The 21,019-nt window shown below is 39.4% G+C and overlaps 1 protein-coding gene across 2 annotated transcripts in view; it reads right to left on the reverse strand.

The window, feature by feature from the left end:
- Nucleotides 1-21,019, reverse strand: part of LOC140212071 (anthrax toxin receptor 1-like) — a 109,892-nt gene that overhangs the window by 22,346 nt on the left and 66,527 nt on the right. For both annotated transcript variants that reach the window (XM_072282553.1, XM_072282554.1), the window contains exons 16-17: nt 14,660-14,827; nt 12,831-12,911 (exon numbers count right to left, since the gene is read on the reverse strand). In XM_072282553.1, the coding sequence (XP_072138654.1) occupies nt 12,831-12,911; nt 14,660-14,827 (249 nt within the window). The remainder of the gene's footprint in view (nt 1-12,830; nt 12,912-14,659; nt 14,828-21,019) is intronic.

A 21,019-nucleotide genomic window follows, 5' to 3' on the forward strand; every position in this document is an offset into this window, starting at 1 on the left:
AATATTAAGAATAAAATAAAATCAAAGAATGTTAGGGCTTCTTATAACACAGTGCCATCTGAAAAGATGTAAAGGCACTATTGACTTAAAATGTAATTCAATTGATAGGGAATGATATTTAAATTTGAAAATCAATATTTCTCATAAAATAGACATAATGATCTTATCCTTTCAAGATGCACGTTTCAGGTTCATGTCCTTTTGAGGTAACCACAGCCAAGAGCTGCACAACAATGTAGTGAGGCAGATATGCTTGACAGGATCATTGGACTGCAAATTGAAATATTCAGATATCATAAAAATTAGCAGTGTAGAGTTTCAGGGTTTGTTTGGGAAGAAGAGGACATACCCGGAGGACGGCAGTGTAGTGAATATTCTAGTAAATCCCTGTGAATGGTTGGAAGATCATTATAATATGTTTGCCCGCTAATTATCCTTCTTCCACAAGCCCATTGAATACATTAAATAATTCTCTGGCATTCTATTTAAATTTTCAAGATATATTAAGTATTTTACTTTTCCAGAAGTGAGTAAATTTTTTTGCAATTAGTTGGATAAACATTTTATCATTACCACCTAAGGAAGAATCCAAAAAGTGAAGACTGAATGGAGAGGATTGCATGTCTCCGTAACAATCTGCCAGAATTTTTTCCATTAAAACACACCCCATCTCTAATTTTTGTGCAACTTCTTTGACATTGACTATTTAGCTACTATGTAATCCAAAGGAAGAAGGGAATATTATGCTGAGATGGCTGTCAGATCCTGCTGAATCTGAGATTACACTTCAATCAGTGGTAGTTGATTTAATTGTTTTTGACTGCTTCATCCTTACCTGACTTATTGAGTGCACAGACGGTTAGAATCTTTATGGAGATACACAGACCAACAATGATATACCGGTGCAGGAGTCACTAGCAATAGATTAGGTGATGTAGTATGAGGCTTAAAAAACACAGCAACACTTAACATTATTGAAGATTTACATAATATTCACTCAATCTGGTCCATAAGCAAATTAAAACCTGACACTAAATTTTGACACTGATATTTAACCTGACACACAGGAATACTGTCGCACTCAGATGTAGAAGGATTCTTCATTGTTGTGTCCGTAACAATTTTGTTTTACCAATCAGGATTGTTAGCCCTGAACTGAACCCCCGAACATGAAGGTCCAGTTGACTACTCTTAGTCTGTCCTCTACCCTTTGACCTGTGAACAGTTTAGCAGTAGAACAGGAAGAAAACTATCAACCAGGCTATGCGAGCGTCAGCTAGCGAGCAGAAGGCATGACCCACTCTTGCTAGTATCAGCTCATGAAGATGAAGAAGGACATCATTTGATCTGGACAACAGCATGGTCTTGACTTAAAGCAAGAACGAGAGAAGAATGGGAATTTCTTGAAGCATGGTTCTCTACAGAAGGATCCATCAGCAAACACATCAACATAGATGTGGCATATGATCCCTTGCAGAAAAAAGGAAACAACAATGTCAACAATCAACAAATTGCCAGTAATCTTGGGATCTGGCAGCAAAGCCAAAACTTCCAATGAACCTCCCTCGAAACCAGCCAATCAGAATCTTCTACTGCTAAATTGTTCACAGTGTGTTGAACCAGCCAATCAGATCACAACATCTAACCAATATCCATTTGGACCCCGGAGGAGTATATAAGCCGGCATTCGGAAGAGACAACGCCCTCAACTGTGCACTGATGATGGCTTCTCGATTGGAGCCAAAACAGCTGTAAACATTTTGCCAAGCTCGGTGATCAACCAAACTTCCAAATAGCCAAGCTGAGCTATCTATATTCCGCACTATTTCAGACCATTCTACTACCTGCATTAACAATTCCAGTTTCTTCAGATCTATTCAGAATTCTTCCAGTAAAGAAGACCTTAAAATATCAATAAAAATAGATTTCACATACAGGTTACAAGTAATATTATGTCACTCAAGTGCCAGATATGGGCTCTTCTTAAACAGAATAACCATCCCTGAACTTAAAAGACAGGATTAATAATCTGGGTGTCACCAATGACCAGAAACAGAAAGAGATCCGAAATTTCAACAATGTAACTAGAAAATCAGGGCAGAAGCTAGATAGCTTGCAAAAGTGGCTCTTTTTCTGACCTCTCAGTTCTACTATTTTATCTATGAGGTTCAAGGTAATAATGTTGGACTGCACAACATCTAACTGGATTTATGTAGCCACAACGAGATGTAGGAAGCTTGATGATATGAAGGTTAGAGCAATTCACTTTATTAGCACCTACCACTCTGCTTTATTTACCCATTTTATCACCTATACACCTAACTTGGGTGTGAATTATCCATGCATAAACTCAGCAAGTGGGGCAGGTGGACTCGTCAGCCTTGGATGCCAGCCTGCCCAGGAGAAGGAAAACTCTGATTTTAAACCTCCGCTGCCTTGTGGCCATACCCACCCATGGGAAAGGCTTCGGGAGTAAACCCTGGGGAAGAAATCCGGAGCTGGGGTTCATAAGGCAGTTTGATGTTGTTTACAACTTCACTCTGGCAACCTCTGCGATGACACTGGTGCCAAGCTGTGTTGGTGCTTGCCTTTCCCTTGGACTACATTGGTGACGTGGAGAGGGAGAACCCGCTGCATAGGCAACAGCCGGTTCTTCAAATTTTCCCGCCCAGGCTTGCACCCTGGAGAGGACACAGAGGTGTAAACCCATGATCCCCTGGGATCGACGGCTGCCTACCAGGAAAACTCAGCCAAGTTAGTCTGTTACCAGGTTCCTTTTCTGACAACCACCAGCACCAAGAGGAGAAAAACAACATTATGTAAGTCTATCTTTCTAAGTTGCTCCCAAGTTATTCATTATACTGACTTCAACAAAAACACGTTTCTTTAGTTTTCTACAGTACCTTACAATTCCCTATGTATTATAAATGTCCAGGTACCTAATGGCTGATGTTTTTAAACTTACTGGGACCCTGTTTCCTGCACTCCCCTTATACTAATCCAGTTAACTATAAAGTTTATTATTCTACTGCTTAACCTCTAAAAATAACATAAGTTGAAAATGTGCTCGGGAGTTAAGAAGTGTAGCATCCACTACTGAAATGCCAAGGGTGCCAGATTATCGGAGTATTATCGGTAGGTGACAGAAAGGCTTTGGGTTGTGAGGGGGTGAATTGTTCACTATGAAGTTATCTGCTTGTAGTCATAAATATGATGGTCCAGTTGAATTTATAAAGACAGGAAGGGGTGTAGCGGTGGGGATGTTAACATAATGATACTATTTTGTCAAGTTGTCTAAGATGCTAGAAATACTCAGTAGACGAAACAGCAACATGGTTAATGTTTCAGATCAATTACCTTTCATCAAAAATATTAGGGATTCAGGAATATTCAATATTCAGGAGGGATAGACATGAAAGAAAAGGAGGTGGGGTGGTATTGCTGGTTAAAGAGGAGATTAACGCAATAGAAAGGAAGGGCATAAGCCGGGAAGATATGGAATCGATATGGGTAGAGCTGCATAACACTAATGGGCAGAAAACGCTGGTGGGAGTTGGGTACAGGCCACCTAACAGTAGTAGTGAGGTCGGGGATGGTATTAAACGGGAAATTAGAAATGTGTGCAATAAAGGAAGAGTAGTTATAATGGGTGACTTCAATCTACATGTAGATTGGGTGAACCAAATTGGTAAAGGTGCTGAGGAAGAGGATTTCTTGAAATGTATGCGGGATGGTTTTTTGAACCAACATGTTGAGGAACCAACTAGAGAGCAGGCTATTCTAGACTTGGTTTTGAGCAATGAGGAAGGGTTAATTAGCAATCTTGTCGTGAGAGGCCCCTTGGGTAAGAGTGACCATAATATGGTGGAATTCTTCATTAAGATGGAGAGTGACATAGTTAATTCAGAAACAAAGGTTCTGAACTTAAAGAGGGGTAACTTTGAAGGTATGAGACGTGAATTAGCTAAGATAGACTGGCAAATGACACTTAAAGGATTGACGGTGGATATGCAATGGCAAGCATTTAAAGACTGCATGGATGAACTACAACAATTGTTCATCCCAGTTTGGCAAAAGAATAAATCAAGGAAGGTAGTGCACCCGTGGCTGACAAGAGAAATTAGGGATAGTATCAATTCCAAAGAAGAAGCATACAAATTAGCCAGAAAAAGTGGCTCACCTGAGGACTGGGAGAAATTCAGAGTTCAGCAGAGGAGGACAAAGGGCTTAATTAGGAAGGGGAAAAAAGATTATGAGAGAAAACTGGCAGGGAACATAAAAACTGACTGTAAAAGCTTTTATAGATATGTAAAAAGGAAAAGACTGGTAAAGACAAATGTAGGTCCCCTACAGACAGAAACAGGTGAATTGATTATGGGGAGCAAGGACATGGCAGACCAATTGAATAATTACTTTGGTTCTGTCTTCACTAAGGAGGACATAAATAATCTTCCAGAAATAGTAGGGGACAGAGGGTCCAGTGAGATGGAGGAACTGAGCGAAATACATGTTAGTAGGGAAGTGGTGTTAGGTAAATTTAAGGGATTAAAGGCAGATAAATCCCCAGGGCCAGATGGTCTGCATCCCAGAGTGCTTAAGGAAGTAGCCCAAGAAATAGTGGATGCATTAGTGATAATTTTTCAAAACTCGTTAGATTCTGGACTAGTTCCTGAGGATTGGAGGGTGGCTAATGTAACCCCACTTTTTAAAAAAGGAGGGAGAGAGAAACCGGGGAATTATAGACCGGTTAGCCTAACGTCGGTGGTGGGGAAACTGCTGGAGTCAGTTATCAAAGATGTGATAACAGCACATTTGGAAAGCGGTGAAATCATCGGACAAAGTCAGCATGGATTTGTGAAAGGAAAATCATGTCTGACGAATCTCATAGAATTTTTTGGGGATGTAACTAGTAGAGTGGATAGGGGAGAACCAGTGGATGTGGTATATTTGGATTTTCAAAAGGCTTTTGACAAAGTCCCACACAGGAGATTAGTGTGCAAACTTAAAGCACACGGTATTGGGGGTAAGGTATTGATGTGGGTAGAGAATTGGTTAGCAGACAGGAAGCAAAGAGTGGGAATAAACGGGACCTTTTCAGAATGGCAGGCAGTGACTAGTGGCGTACCGCAAGGCTCAGTGCTGGGACCCCAGTTGTTTACAATATATATTAATGACTTGGATGAGGGAATTAAATGCAGCATCTCCAAGTTTGCGGATGACACGAAGCTGGGCGGCAGTGTTAGCTGTGAGGAGGATGCTAAGAGGATGCAGGGTGACTTGGATAGGTTGGGTGAGTGGGCAAATTCATGGCAGATGCAATTTAATGTGGATAAATGTGAAGTTATCCACTTTGGTGGCAAAAATAGGAAAACAGATTATTATCTGAATGGTGGCCGATTAGGAAAAGGGGAGGTGCAACGAGACCTGGGTGTCATTATACACCAGTCATTGAAAGTGGGCATGCAGGTACAGCAGGCGGTGAAAAAGGTGAATGGTATGCTGGCATTTATAGCGAGAGGATTCGAGTACAGGAGCAGGGAGGTACTACTGCAGTTGTACAAGGCCTTGGTGAGACCACACCTGGAGTATTGTGTGCAGTTTTGGTCCCCTAATCTGAGGAAAGACATCCTTGCCATAGAGGGAGTACCAAGAAGGTTCACCAGATTGATTCCTGGGATGGCAGGACTTTCATATGAAGAAAGACTGGATGAACTAGGCTTGTACTCGTTGGAATTTAGAAGATTGAAGGGGGATCTCATTGAAACGTATAAAATCCTAAAGGGATTGGACAGGCTAGATGCAGGAAGATTGTTCCCGATGTTGGGGAAGTCCAGAACGAGGGGTCACTGTTTGAGGATAAAGGCGAAGCCTTTTAGGACTGAGATTAGGAAAAACTTCTTCACACAGAGAGTGGTGAATCTGTGGAATTCTTTGCCACAGGAAACAGTTGAGGCCAGTTCATTGGCTACATTTAAGAGGGAGTTAGATATGGCCCTTGTGGCTAGGGGGATCAGAGGGTATGGAGGGAAGGCTGGTGCAGGGTTCTGAGTTGGATGATCAGCCATGATCATAATAAATGGCGGTGCAGGCTCAAAGGGCTGAATGGCCTACTCCTGCACCTATTTTCTATGTTTTCTATGTTTTCTATTATCAGGTGTTCCAGTGAAAGGTCATCTATCTTACACTTTGACCCTGCTCTCTCTCTCTCTCTCACTCTCTCTTGGTTCTGCCTGATGCTTACTTAACTCTGTAGTTTAAGAAAAGCAGGGATCATATTTTTCCTGATGTTTATCACTGCTTCAAGACATTAGTTTCAATATTCATCTTCATTTAAACCGAAAGACAAGTATTATATAAAACCCTTTTAACTTAGATATATGTTATGTTAAGAAACTGAATACTTTCATAGGTCTGCACATCAGTACACCATTGGTCAATCACCCAAAAATGTCTGTTGACAAGAATGTAGTGCTCTGTCCTTTATAAAGACACAGGCAAGTGCTGACAACTACTGTATTTACCCTATTTCTGAAACAATATAAATCAGCATTTGATCTGAAGCCAATTTGGCAACCAGAGAATGACTGTATGAAACTTATTTTCTCACCCTGAGTTCGTAAATTGAATTCCAGTCAGAATACACAAAGGCAAAAATACCTTGTTTATGTGAAAATCTATTTAAAATGTGTCTAGAGTTATCATTGGCAGTAAAATATCAGAAGATACTCTGCCTTCCAATTTACTAAAAACAAAGTGGCACCTAAATAGAATTGCATTTTATGTAAATATAACATTAGCATTAATATATAGCTCTGATTGTAATTTAGAATTTTTGTCACCTGTCATATGCATTGAGCTTTAATTCAACTCAAACTCAGAAGAGCCAAAACGTGCAATTACACAAAATGTTCTCCAGAATGTCTAGTACACCAATCAGAATGACACAGCAGTGGGTGGGGGCAGGAGGGGGATGGATGGAGTATAGAATTGTTGTTGTTTTGTTGAACCAGTACTGCAAACTTCACTTGCCCCCAGAATAGCCGGACCCCAGCTTCTTCAGCTCTAAACTGCAGACTACTTTTACTGCATTAATTTGATTAACTTTCTGGGCCATTTAAACATATTTAATTGAGTTAGTTAAAGACAAAATTTTTATCAAAGTATTTCCAAATGGAAGTCTACTTTATCCATGAATACTGATGTTGTAATCATCTAAATAATTATCCTTTATAATCTAAATATTAGGAATGCATATCATGCCTAGGATTGTTTTAAAGTTTCTGTAAAATAGTTGCTCTGATATTCACCAAACTGATAAAAGAATTTTTAATCTCTCCTATCTGATTTCCAACTAACAGATTCATTCCACATTTTTTAACTGGTAAATTTAGTGTGGATAACTTACTTAGGTGGTTTTGCTTAAAAAAAACAAGTTCAAATTACACAGAGTATGGAAGTTCATTCCATTATTGGCATCATTCTGCTTGTGAATATGATGCAGAATTTACCCTTTGTTTCCTTGAGAAGCACCAAACTATTCGACACTGTCTATTTAATTAGCATAACATTAGAAGCACTTTTATAAACACTTACAAATGATTAACAGAACAGAAAAAGATGCCAATAAATTACCACTAAAAATACTTGGCACCATATTACATACATATTTTTGTTCCCAGATAAATATATTTATGTTAGGTATGTGCAAAAATAAAACACTGAAATAAAACTCTTAGTTCAGTGAACAATGCTTCCACAATTCAGTAGTGCCAAGCTTTGGGAAGTAAACCACTACAGCAAAATGGCACACTGCAGTATTCACTTCATTGTTAAAGCATATGCCAATTGCTTTAAATACCATACATGTCCCAAAACGGTTTAGTTTGTACATAAATTTATAATTGTATTTATGATTTTGTTAAGCCAAATTAATGTGGGTATTATATTCCTGAAACAAATCATAATAATGAGATCAGCTGGTAGAAAGAGCAAAAATCAATAAATATATCAATGCTGGATATCTGAGACATTAATTCTGTTTCTTTTTCCATAGATAACTGCTTGACCTGCTGATTGTTTCCAGCATTTTCAGTTTCTGTTGGTGCAAAGGTATGAACACAGTCTGAAAGAAGGATAGCAATTCTACATTTAGCAATAGGCAGTGAGGAAGCAAGGTTCATTTATGTGGTTTGGGTGAGCACCCAGTATTCTGCAACGCATAAGCCCAATGCTCTAGGGTCTACATGTGCAGATGTGCACAATACTTTTTCTTCAGTCTCCCTTCTCATTGTGGAGAGAGAGGTTTTATTATGGTTTACTTATTGTTCATGGTCTGAATATTTCTGGAAGGTCATTATTTATATTTATTTGCCAACTGTTGCTGAAAAGGTGGTGTTGACCCCCAGAGTCCTGTGTTTTCATACTCCTTTAAATGCATCAGGGTCCTTTTTTCAGCAGTCCCTTTCAACTCACAGGACCTTGTTTCCATTGAACCCACTTGGGATCTTCCCATGCTCTCTTTAAACACACTGGACCCGTGTTTACAGCATTTCCTTTAAACTCACTGGAGTTCTGTTTTCCACACTCACAAGGGTCCTATTTCCCATGCACCTTTAAACCCACCGGAATTTTTCTTCCCACAGCCCCTTTAAGCTCAGCAGGACCCTGTTACCCCAGCTATCTTCAAACTCACTAGAATCCTTTTTCTTGTACTCCCTTTGCACTCACCTAGTTTAATGTAAAAATTATTATCCTCTGTATAATATCTAACAACAATGATTTGAAAGTGTATGAAGGCATGAAAAGGAACAACTTCCAAGGGTCTGGAAAATCTCCGAGTCTGGCACTACTAAAATCTCCAGGGTGCTGGATTATCAGAGCTTTATTACAGATGGTGATAAGACTTTATGGTATAAAGTCAGAGTTACTCACTGCAACATGCCCAACCTCTGAACTGCTCTTACAGACACTGTATGGGTTTAGTCCAATTTAGATTGCGATCAGCTGTTACTTGGAGGATGTAGGTAACTTGATAATAGTAAAGCAATTTGTCAAGAGAGGTTGAGAAATAAAGAAATTTGCAGGAATTGGAAATCTGAAATAAAAGTGTGCTAAAAATACTCAGTTGATCAGACAGCATGGAAAGAGAATCAAGTGATAATATCTCAGGTCAATGACCCTTCATCACAACTGAAAAAGTCAGCAAACACGTTTTAAGTTGCAGGAGGGGGGAGGAATGGAAAAAAGAAAAAGGATATCAGCTAATTGGCATTCTATTGCCCATCTAGTAACCAGATGTCTCCAAAAGTATTAAGTCACCTGGGCATCCTTGGTCCCACCCTATCACTGACTTTCCCTTTGTTCTCTCCATCCCTTCCCCCTCTCTGTAACCTCAAACACATATTTTTCTTACTTCTCCAGTTTTGTTGAGAGGGTTTTGATGTGAACTGTTAACTATGTTTCTCACTCCATAGATGCTGACTGATTGGCTTGGGATTTTTTTTTACTGTCAGTATAGGTGGTTGGAAATTGGCATTGTAGAACATTTCTCTGGTCAGAATGTTAATTGCTACTTATCAGTCCATTCTTTTGTAGTTCTTGTTGTGTAGAGCCAAGGACTGATTCATTTGATCAGGAGTTGTGAATGGAAGTAAACTCTGTGTAGACATTTTGGGGATGTCTGCATCAGCAAACATCCCCACCACATAGGAAGCTCATTGATAAAGTAAATATACATGGTTGGAAGGAGGATATTCCCTCTAGGAACTCCTACATTGATGTCTGGGCCTGGGCCAACTATGAATAGGGCATAGCTGGACAATTTTCCATTTGGTCACACATATTTGGAGAAGCAAGTGATTGACTAACAGCACGGGGATAACTAACAGCATGTGGAAAAGGATTAAGGAGAGAGCCAGTGTGTGCCACTTGTGGAGCCACTGAATTTTTCATGTTGTAGAGGGAGAGGCAACAAACAGCTGCTTTTATGGAATGGTGTTGACCTTCTTGAAGGTTGCTAGCTACATTCATGCAGGGAAATTCAGATTTTATATATATCATCATATCTTGAGTTTTGTAGATGGTGTAAAGCTTTGTAAGTCATTTGGTGAATTACTCACCACAGAATCTAACTTGCTTTTCCAGTCACTATTTATTTATCTGGTCCATTTACTTTTTTGATTAGTGATGTAACCTAGGAAATTAAGATGGTAATTCAATGACTTAAACATATGTAGTTAATCATTCTATTCTTGGAAATCTCCACTGCTTGCTATTTGTATGCAATGTTCCCTTTAATTTGCAATGACTAGTGTGCACAAAAATCTTGTGGTGTGAAATATTTTGCCCAGAGGCAACGACATGTGCACATTGAATTTTATATATAGAGGTATTCATTTTTTCAGCTAGCAAAACACTGTCAATAAGAACTTTGATCTCTTCTGGGTTTGATTGTTTTCACTCTCATTCATCTGCACCCTCACAAAACATGCATAGCAGGCTTGTAGTAGGTAATGAAATATTTTCTTGCCAGAGCTTTTGCACACTGTCCATATGTGATTTGCTTGCTAAGTAACGCTTTAAAAAGTAAAGTTTCCAGATATCACTCCACTTCTTCTCCACGTACAAATTTTCCAGCAACTTTTGCATCGCAATACACACAGATAACACCAGTTTCTGTATTGTACATAAATATTTCTCGTAGCTGCATGTTCCTGACCTCATGAGCTTTTGGTGTAGCAGTTTCTACTGTTTCATTAAGAATTCCACTTTAAATGAACTAAATTTGCGCTTCATGCCCTTTGCTTCTTTGGAACTTGACATGGTGAATCAATCATTTCTTCAATAAAAACAGTATAAACCAGCTCTAAAACCTGCAGACAAATCATTGCAAATTTCACGTTGGCAACACTGTCCGGATCAGAAACTGGAGAAAGAAGTGTGCTTGTGTACGGTTGTGAAATATACTTAACATGCAAATGAGGTAGAGGGTGACAACCTTTTGTGCGCAGTTTAAATTCCTTTGTGCACTAGTAGCAAAGGATGTGTGTGCACGCATTGGAGGGAACATTGCTTGTATGGTATTAAGTTACATAATACATATCAGTCCAAGCCTGAATGTTGTCCAAGTCCTGCTTCAATATCTGAGGAGTTATCAATGCAAATGACTTATGCAATCACCTTCCTCTATGTGATGTATGACTCCCGTAAACGGAATGTTTCCTCTGGGTTCCCACTGACTGTCTTGCCTACTGTGAACTCCACTTAATCAGGCTTGGTTATCAGGCTTAACGGTAATGTTAGAAAGAGAGATATGTCCAAGCAAAAGGATACAGATTATATAATTCTACTTTTTTATGACTTATCAGTGTTTGGTTATTTAACATAGTGGGATTCTCTATGAAAGTTAAGCTCTCTTTTTATATCAACTGCCGATGTCACTTCCTTCATAAATGTAAATTGGTAACAGGTCAAGTAGATTGCTCCCTCATGTTGAAATTCCCATCACTTGCCATGTCTTTCAGAGCTAGGATGTGACCAGAATGCAATGGTACTAATAAGTTTACTCTTGGTTTGAATACTGACAGATTATAATTTGTGTCCGTGCTTCTCCCAATGCTTCCACCAAGAGATACCATCGTGGCAAAATGCTGATTCATATGCTAAGGGAAAGTAATGGGTGGTAATCACAGGAGGTTTCAATGCCTATTATCAATGTCATGAGACTGCAAGAGGTCTGTAGTCAATTTGAGTTTTCTTAGGAATACATCCAGAGGAATACTGTGCTGTCACCTCACTGGTCTAAATTTCTGGTGCAATAGTGCACTCAGCAATTTTAATGAAAGAGCCTGGACTATTAGTTGAAATATGCATTTATGTGAATACAGCTATGGAATATTGTTGCTTGACTTTGTGGAGGATAGCTCTGAATGATATGAGGAAGAAAATGTAGTGTCCGTCGGACTGAGTGTGCGTTAGGTTGAGACTAAATAGATTAGGCTGCTTTGTTTTTATCACACTGTGTTGTAGAAGGTTGTTTTAATGAACCGCTTGGCTACTTAAGATAGCAACCACATATCAGTGAGACTGGGTACATAAAGCAGATTTCCTTCTCTGAACTGTCCAAATGATCCCATGTAAAATAGAAAAGTTGCCCAAGGTGATCTGTTCTCAAATTAGGATATTAAGAAAATGGTTAATCCAAAGGTAGAACAACAAAGATTTGTTACCATGAAATAATTAAAAATCATTAAATTTTATGCATTTTTAATCCTATGAAAGATTGATTTGATTTTGATAAATCAGATAAAATTAAAATGAAAATAAGGATTTTTTTTGAACAAAATGGGTGAAGTCAGATTACACTGAAAACTAATCTGACTTGAATATAATTAGCATTGTGGCCCAGATACAGATACTGCACTATTAAGAATTTGAGTTTGCCCTCTGTCCATACATCTGCCTACTGTACATATTAACAATGCATGTTTCAAAAGTTGCTTATAGTCAGATATTAAAAGGAAGTTAATTAGAGATTTCTTTCGATATTCAATAACAGAATACTTTGCTCTAGAGTCTGCTACTGGGTATTATTTAATACTTATTCAGATTGTTTACCATTGGCCATGTGCGAATGTCAACAAGTCATTTTAAACAGGATGAAGAAGTGCATATTTAGTCTGACTACCTTCAGAAACCAAAATTCAAATATATAATATCAAATTATTTGAATGTGATGGAAAATACAAAGGTTCATACACACAATTATCCTAATGAAAAAAAAATTGAATTCTAGCAGTAATGGAATTAGATATTGTCACAGCTGATCTTACCTTGTCTCCAGGCTGTGGCCTCATCAATGATACTTGATCATATCCTCTGCGAAAAAGAGCCCACAAGGCATCCAATTTCCCCTGGATAAATTATTATTAACTATTATTAATTATTTCCCAAGATATATGCTGAAAATACTTGCTGTTGGTTATCAACGAGCTGCATTTATATCAATTTAGGGACAATAGGGGGAAGAGGGCAAGGGAATTCTATTTCCAAAGTTAACAAAAAACTAATTGTAGCAAATTGCCCATTAAGATTGGAGACAAAACTTAAAATTATTGCCATTAATTTAAAAGTTGCCCATAAAAATCTTATGTGGTACTGATCAATGATACACTTGACAATGTATTATTCTGTTAGTGCCTTTTAAAATGGTATTCATGTGTCACATGGTCAATGTAGTACTAAGTGCCATATTGTGTCAAAAGCAAATTAAATGGTAGCTAAGAAAAAAATGTAGTAAGCACATTTTGAAAGTTATCTAAAATATATATTTCAAAATGCATACATATATCAATTTTATTTTACATGTGTTATATGTTGAAAGGTTTGCAGGTTGGAGAGAACCTCACCAGGGATGAAAATTCTGATACTAAAATATCCTAAATGACTTAAGAGGAGAGGAGAAGACGGCGGCGCGACACAGCGCACGCGGCCACTCCGGTGATGAATATCTGTTATTTGTCAATTAGGGTGCCTTGTACAATTCTGATTTGATGGAGGCAGACGTAGAGCACGGAGGAACATCTGGTGAAACCTCTGAAATGCCTGTTTTGCTGCTGCTACTACTGTGCGATCCAAAATCTCTGGAGGGGAAGGCCCCGATTCCTCGGCTTTGCCTGTCGCTCAGCGGCTGGGGCAGGGTTGAAGCACTCGGCAGAGATGGTGCTCGGTGCTCGGTTTCGGAGGACTGGTCGGAGGCTCGAAGTTTTTGGACGGACTCAGAGTCCGCTGTGGTCGGGTGCTTCCAGGATGCTGCATCGGCAAGTTTGCAGCGCTGGAGGTTCATGGCAGGGAGAGTTTCTCCCTTCTACCGTCTGCGTGAGATGTTGGGGCTATTGGGACTTTGAGACATTTTTTTACTGTGCCCATGGTCTGCTCTTATCAAATTATAGTATTGCTTTGCACTGTTGTAACTATATGTTATAATTATGTGGTTTTTGTCAGTTTTAGTCTTGGTCTGTCTTGTGTTTCTGTGATATCATACTGGAGGAACATTGTATCATTTTTTAATGCATGCATTTCTACATGACAATAAACGAGGACTGAATGTCCTCATAATTTAAATTATTGAATCCTTGTATATATGCAGAATCTGTGATGGTTTACCAGCTTTTTACACTATAAAATCCTCTTTGACACAGCTACCCTTCAGTGGTAACATATTTTCAGGTCAATGGCCAGACATTACTGATGTCCCCTGTTGCCACAATGCATTCCCCATGGAACAACAATTAAGATGAATCTAAATCATTGCAGGTTAGTGCAAAATTATCTCATGTATTTTGTGTCAAATATCAGGAACAATTTGTGCTATGACCAGCAAAATTCATGTGTCTGCACTATTTGGGTGGTTCAAAAGTTACAGTCAAGCTCAATCATAATGTCATTTTGACAGCTGGGCTATTTTGGATGCTGAATCACACAGAAAATGATTATTGGTTCGAATGATCTCCACCACAACTACCCCTAGGCTGTCTTCCATCCATTCTGAGTCTGCTTTGCTGTTAAGACCAACACTACTGGCTATTTGAGAGCATATATGGCAAAAGTTACCTGGTGTTCATTTCCATACCATCAGTTATAATATCACGTTAATAATTACCTTAACTGGTGTATACCATTTTCTCTGCTGTGGTGGTCTGTAAGGCCGAGGTTTGTAAGGCTTTGGATCCAACAGTTCAAACTCTTGATCTGGCATCTTGATGACTGCATTTTTTGGTTTTTCTAATTTTGCACCTTCTTCTGTTGAACCCTTATCACCCCATCGCACCTGAACAAAAGAAATGAACAAATTTGGTGTAATAAAGAAGTAATGAAACTATAAAATCTTGAAAAAGAGAAATAATTAATTCCTTTAAAGAAAAATGTCAGAATAACTGTTTCTCTCTCAAGAACCGGCAGCCTAGAAATAGATTATTTCTGAAAATGCACTATTGTTAAATTGTCATAATATTATTTATTTCAGGTTGGCATTTGGTATCCTGCCTCTGTGACAAAAAGGAATTGCAGGATTATTTCTGACAGCAGGTAAGAGCCAACTACAATAATAGGTTTGAGGTTACACATAGCCACAGCATCTAAGGATAGTATTGTACCTTCAATATATGGCATAAAGGGTATCGCCAACAGGATTCTACCACTAATGACATTTTTCCCACCCCACCTCTCCACTTTCTGTAGGGATCACTCTCTATGTGACTCCCTTGTCCAGTCGTTCCTCCCCACTTATCTCCCTTCTGGCACTTATCCTTGCAGGGGTGACAAGTGCTACACCTCCTCCCTCACCATCATCCCAGGCCCCAAACAGTCCTTCCAGGTGAAGCAACACTTCACCTGCAAGTCTGCTGGGGTCATCGATTGTATCCAGTGCTCCAGCTGTGGCTTCCTCTACATCGGGGAGACTGCTTTGTTTAGCACCTTCGCTCTGTCTTGAAAGACAAGATCTGCTGGTGACTACCCATTTCAATTTGATCTCCTATTCTCATCCTGATATGATTGTCCATGGCCTCTTCTACTGCTTTGATGAGGCCAAGTGCAGGATAGAGGCGCAACACTTCATATTCCATCTGGGTAGTCTGCAACCTAATGACATGAACATTGATTTCTCTAACTTTCAATAATCACTCCCCTCTCTCTGCCCTTCTGATCATCATTTCTTCCCTCTCTACTCATCTGCCCACCAGCTCCCTCTCCTTCCCCCCCCTTCCCTTCCTTCCATAGTCTACTTTCCTCTCTTACTAGAGTCCTTCTTCTTCAGCCCTTTACCTCTTCCACCTATCATCAAGTTTCTTCATCCTCCCCCTCACCTGAGCTCACCTGCCAGCTTTACTCCTCTCCTCCCCCCCATCTTCTTATTCTGGCTTCTGTCTCCTTCTTTTCCAAATATGATGAAGGACTTCAGCCCAAAACAGTGATGTTGCCTGATTTGCTGAGTTCTTCCAGCATGTTGTGTGTGTGTTTGCTCAAGATTTCCAGCATCTGCAGAATCTCCTGTGTTTATAATTTCCTGTTATTGACAGTAGTTGTAATAACATAGAGAGGAATCTTGTCAAATTAGAAGCTTACTGAAAGTGATGTTGCAGGCAAGTTTGTGCTTTGATTAAGGTAGACATTAAATTGTAAACCATTGCGTTTATGTGGCGGACACAGGAGAATGATGGCAGAATCCCTAGCAATGGCAATGCAGTTGCATATTAATGACAGACAGATTCTCTTCTCTGGAGATGGTCATTAACCCTTCACACTAAATTGATTATCATCTAGCTTTGGTAGCACAAAGGAATAGCTGAGGATTTGGGGAATGGAATTAAATATTGTGCAACCATCAGCAAACATCCTCACTTCTGGCATCTTCGTGGAAGAAAGGTCATTGATGAAGCAGCTGAAGATGGTTGAGATAACAAGATAGCACTGAGGACTTCCTGTGGTGATGTCCAGGAACAGGGATGATTGATCTCCAACAACTTGCCTGGGATTTTAATGGATATACTGGTTTCCTGCCTTAACTCAGACAAGCCAGTAGGTTAAATGCCTACTTTAAATTGTCCCTTGGTAAACTGTGTGCAAGATAATCAGGTGAGTCAATGGGCTAATGATCAAGAATAGATTACAGGGAGAATGGGACTGATTGGTGTGCTCTTAGAGCTGGTGTAGATTCAAAGGGCTAAATAGATCCTTCCTAAGTCATAAGGAATATGAGAGTGCTGATTTCTTTAGTTGTACAGTATCTGCAAATCTTTTTTGGAAATATAAAGCATTTTTGAAAACAATGGAATGAATCTCTGCAATTAGGAAAGTGCTGCAACTTCTGAAGACCAACCTTAAAACATGTGATTTTTAATCATAGAAGTGAAAAGTTTTTGGATGTAGAATACTGCATTCAAATAATATACTGTGGATTCCGGTTAATTGAGACACATCAGGTCCAAACACATTTTGGCCCAATTAAGTGGCTGCTCCAATTAGCCGAAGTTTCATGGAAATAGTTAAAAAGGTATATAAAAAAAGACAAACTGAGTAACAAATTATGTATTTAAATAAAATACAGAACAAATTACAGAATGCAGAACAACTGTAGTACCATAAAACTGTGTTTTTGTTCCTAATACTTATTAATGGAGGAATTCATCTGAGTTGCATTCTTTTGACTGCAAATGAACAAAATCAGTGCAGATAATGAACTGCATTCATAAGATGCTGTTGAACATTGCAACCTCCAAACCTTCATTTTCTTTGTAACATTCAAGATGATTGCCGATGCCTTTAAATTCTTTGTACTTTCTAACTTATTGAAGTAGTAAAATCGTTTCATTTTCACTACTGGCCGTTTCTGGCCTAAGTGCTTGAAACTGCAGTGATCAAAACAATTCTGAATCATCTTACTGCTTAATTCTAGCCAGCTAACAGTGACAAAAATCGCTGATTTTTTTTAGCATAAACACACGAAATTACAACTTCTTAAAAACAGTGTGCTCGAAGCATGTTGTTCAGTCTAACGGCCATACAAGTGCATGCGACTGACACTAGTTAGAAACTGCTTAGCAACAGTCTCCTGACCCAACTAAGCAGCAGTGTCCTAAATAAATGAAGGGAATCCGGCTAATTTCCTGATTAGTTTTTGTTCTTGTCCAAAATAACCGATTGCCCTGATTAACAGATGACCCAAATAACTGGAATCCACTGTATATGTATTAGAAGAATAACTTCTTCTTCTTGTATATGTATTAGAAGAATAACTAAGATGCTCTAAATAATATCTACGGTTAAGCTCATTTGTTAATTTAGAGTTCTTTAAAAAAGCAAATACAAATTAGCAATGCACAATTAGCCCGCATCCATTTAATCCAATGAAGGCACCACACCAATTAATTCTGGCTTCAGACTCTAATGATTTCATGGTACACAGTGGCTCCAGAATCTGTTGGTGGGTCATCTGAACAGAATGTATTTACCAGACAGGGAAAAGTGGGATCTATGGATCTCAGATGCTTTGCTGAAGGCTTTGGTGCATGAGAAGATGTGAAGAGATGACATGTTTCCAAAATGCCACACTCAGAAGGAAGTACAAGGAAGTAACAATGCTCAAGATTAGGCATCAGGCCACAATGACATGGTCAAGTTCATGAATATATTTTCAACTACCATCAACCAGATCACTTGCGGCAGGCAATGCATTAAATTGGATGATTCACTTATTAATAATCCCTATCAATCAGCAACTGTCCACAATACTGTATATGGCCTTATACTGTACACATCCTTATATGCATTATCACTGTTACAAGCCTCATGCCAACATCTCACAACATATACAGAATGGAAGCTATTCAGCCATGAGAGCACTTCACCCAAAACATGAAATTTCAATGGCATTTAGAGATGTTATGTTCAAATAAATGCTGGATTAACTGTTAGCTTTGGACCCTTGTACAGTCAACAATGTACATGGGTCAGCATCTATAACAGCAACTTTGAAGTTTATGAATCCCAAGATCAGTTTTAACATACGACTCTGTTAATGTACTGCAACTCAAGGATGTAGGCTTAGCTCACTATTCACTCTTCCTACACCACGATTGTATGGTTAAGCACAGCTCAAATGCATCCTATAAATTTGCAGATGGTATCTCTGTTGTTGGTAAAATACCAGGTGGCAACGAGGAGGCATAAAGGAATGACATACATTGGCTAGTTGCATTGTATTGCCACAACAACCTCACAGCAAGACCAAAGAATTGATTGTGGACTTCAGGAAGGGAAGGTTGGGAGAGCATGCACATGTCCTCATTGAGGAGCCAGTGGGTGTCAATACCTCAGAGATTCTATCATGGGCCGAGAACATGGATACAATCATGAAGGAGGCAATGTCAGTAGGAGTTTGAAGAGATGGGTATGTTACCATAGACTTTTGCAAATGCTTATAAATGTAGAGTGGAAAGCAATCTGACTGGTTGAATCACAGCCTGGTATGGAAGCTCCAGTGCACAAAATCACAGGAGGTTGCAAAGGGTTGCAGACTCAGTCATCTTCATCATGGCTCAATCCATTCCACCATCCAGGACTTCAAGAGGGATCATCAAGAAGGCAGCATCCATCACTAAAGGCCCTCACATTTCGAGACATGTCCTCTTTTCTTATCTGCTATCAGACAGGAGGTACAGAACCATACTCAATAATTCAGAAACAGCACCTTCCCCTCCACTATTAGATCTCTGAATGGTCCTTGAACTCATGAACACTAACTCATTATTACTTTTTCTCTGCAGTGTTATTTCTTCTGTAACTTATAGTAATTTTCTGTGTTTGCACTATACTGCTGCCGCAAGACAACAAATATCATGTCATATAAGATAGTGATAATAAACCCGATTCCAATTCTGCAGAGGCAATGGTAGCAGTAGAAGTAGCAAGATGAAAATTTGTTCTGATCATATTAGATCAAACAAGGTGTTGCTAAGTTGAGAGAATGCTCTCAAGACCTGATTTTGCTGATGATATTTTCCAGTGCTGCACTGCTTTATATTTTGCTCAGATAGTTGTAACATCCTAACTGTCAGTCTGTACAGTAGGTCTGAGGAGCAATGACAGCTTACTTCACTGCAGGAGTCGGCTAGTTCTCAACTTCCACAACTGTGCATTGTAAAGAACAAGTCAGAGATAAGTTAGTCAGATCCTAGGACATCTGACCTCTTGCTCCAGTGCTAGACTGTATAAACTCCAGGGCTAGAGCATTGATGTGTTGAGCAGAGGGATCCTTATCTTCTCATCCACCATGGCTGACACAAGCAGAATGAGTCCATTAATTTGAATGGTTTCCAACGTAATATGGGGGTCATTGGAGGTGAGACATCTGTACTGCATTTGAGGACCCTGGAAAAGACCATGATTGGGAGGTTTTCATGACCAGGCAGATGTGGATGCATAATGAGGTGGCTAGCAAAATAGGACAGCCTGAATGAATGCAGGAGATGACAAAGAAATTACTGAAGTCTGCAAAACATTGCATAGGCCAGGTAACCAGAGACTCCACTCTGGAGGTTCTGTGTATATCTTTGCAAGGACTTGAAAGACTTGTTTACAATCCCATTAACAGTGCCTACTGGTTCAGGTGACAATTGCAGAAACACTAATGGAAGCTACATGACATCCTCCAGTTTCTCAGCAGTCAGACTGATCATTTAGAGGTTTGCTGTATCGAAGTAGTTTGAAGGTGCTCAGGAAGAGTGATGTGCCACTAGGGAGCAGCTTGATATCCCATTAAGTTGACACCACCCATGACCAGACAGCTGACTCCACAAATAAGTGAATTTAATAGCGTCCAGATTCCTACAATTTCGGGGGGGGGGTGTGAGGGGGTGAGGTGGGGTCTGTCAGACAGACCATCTCCAAGCTGAGATAACAAAAGGAAAGTTAAAACCTAATTGCTAAATGCAATTAAACTCTTCATGTGCACATACCCACTTCCACTCATTCACTTGAGAGCTCTGTTTCACTGATATTCAGTTGCGTTGAACCTCTACAGTAAAAACATTCAGTCAAATGATGTGCAGTGCACTTTCTGACATCACATACAAAATTCTTACTTGCACTTAAAGACATCAAGGAAGGAGTTAACTGAGGAGCTGGGACTTACTTTGACAGGGCTTGTTTAGGGAACCTGACACTAAATGAGGCGATAGTGTGTGCCAATGGTATTTTTAGGTCTCTTGATCTGTCAGGTCAGTTGGTATCTCTTGCAACATTTGCCATGTTCTATCCAGTGTCATTGTACCACCAACTCACCCATACCCACTGCTCACAGACCAACCCCACTGGCTGGTCATTTGCAAAATCTTTCTAATCACCAACGTTCCTGTCCTCTGAAGCTGCGGAAGTCAAAAATTCCAAGGCCTCTTCTCTCATAAGGAGACTGCTATTCTTATAAATGATAAAATATCATAGACAGGAACCTTGTCCATCATCA

Source organism: Mobula birostris, chromosome 18 (assembly GCF_030028105.1).
Source record: "Mobula birostris isolate sMobBir1 chromosome 18, sMobBir1.hap1, whole genome shotgun sequence".
NCBI lineage: Eukaryota > Metazoa > Chordata > Chondrichthyes > Myliobatiformes > Myliobatidae > Mobula > Mobula birostris.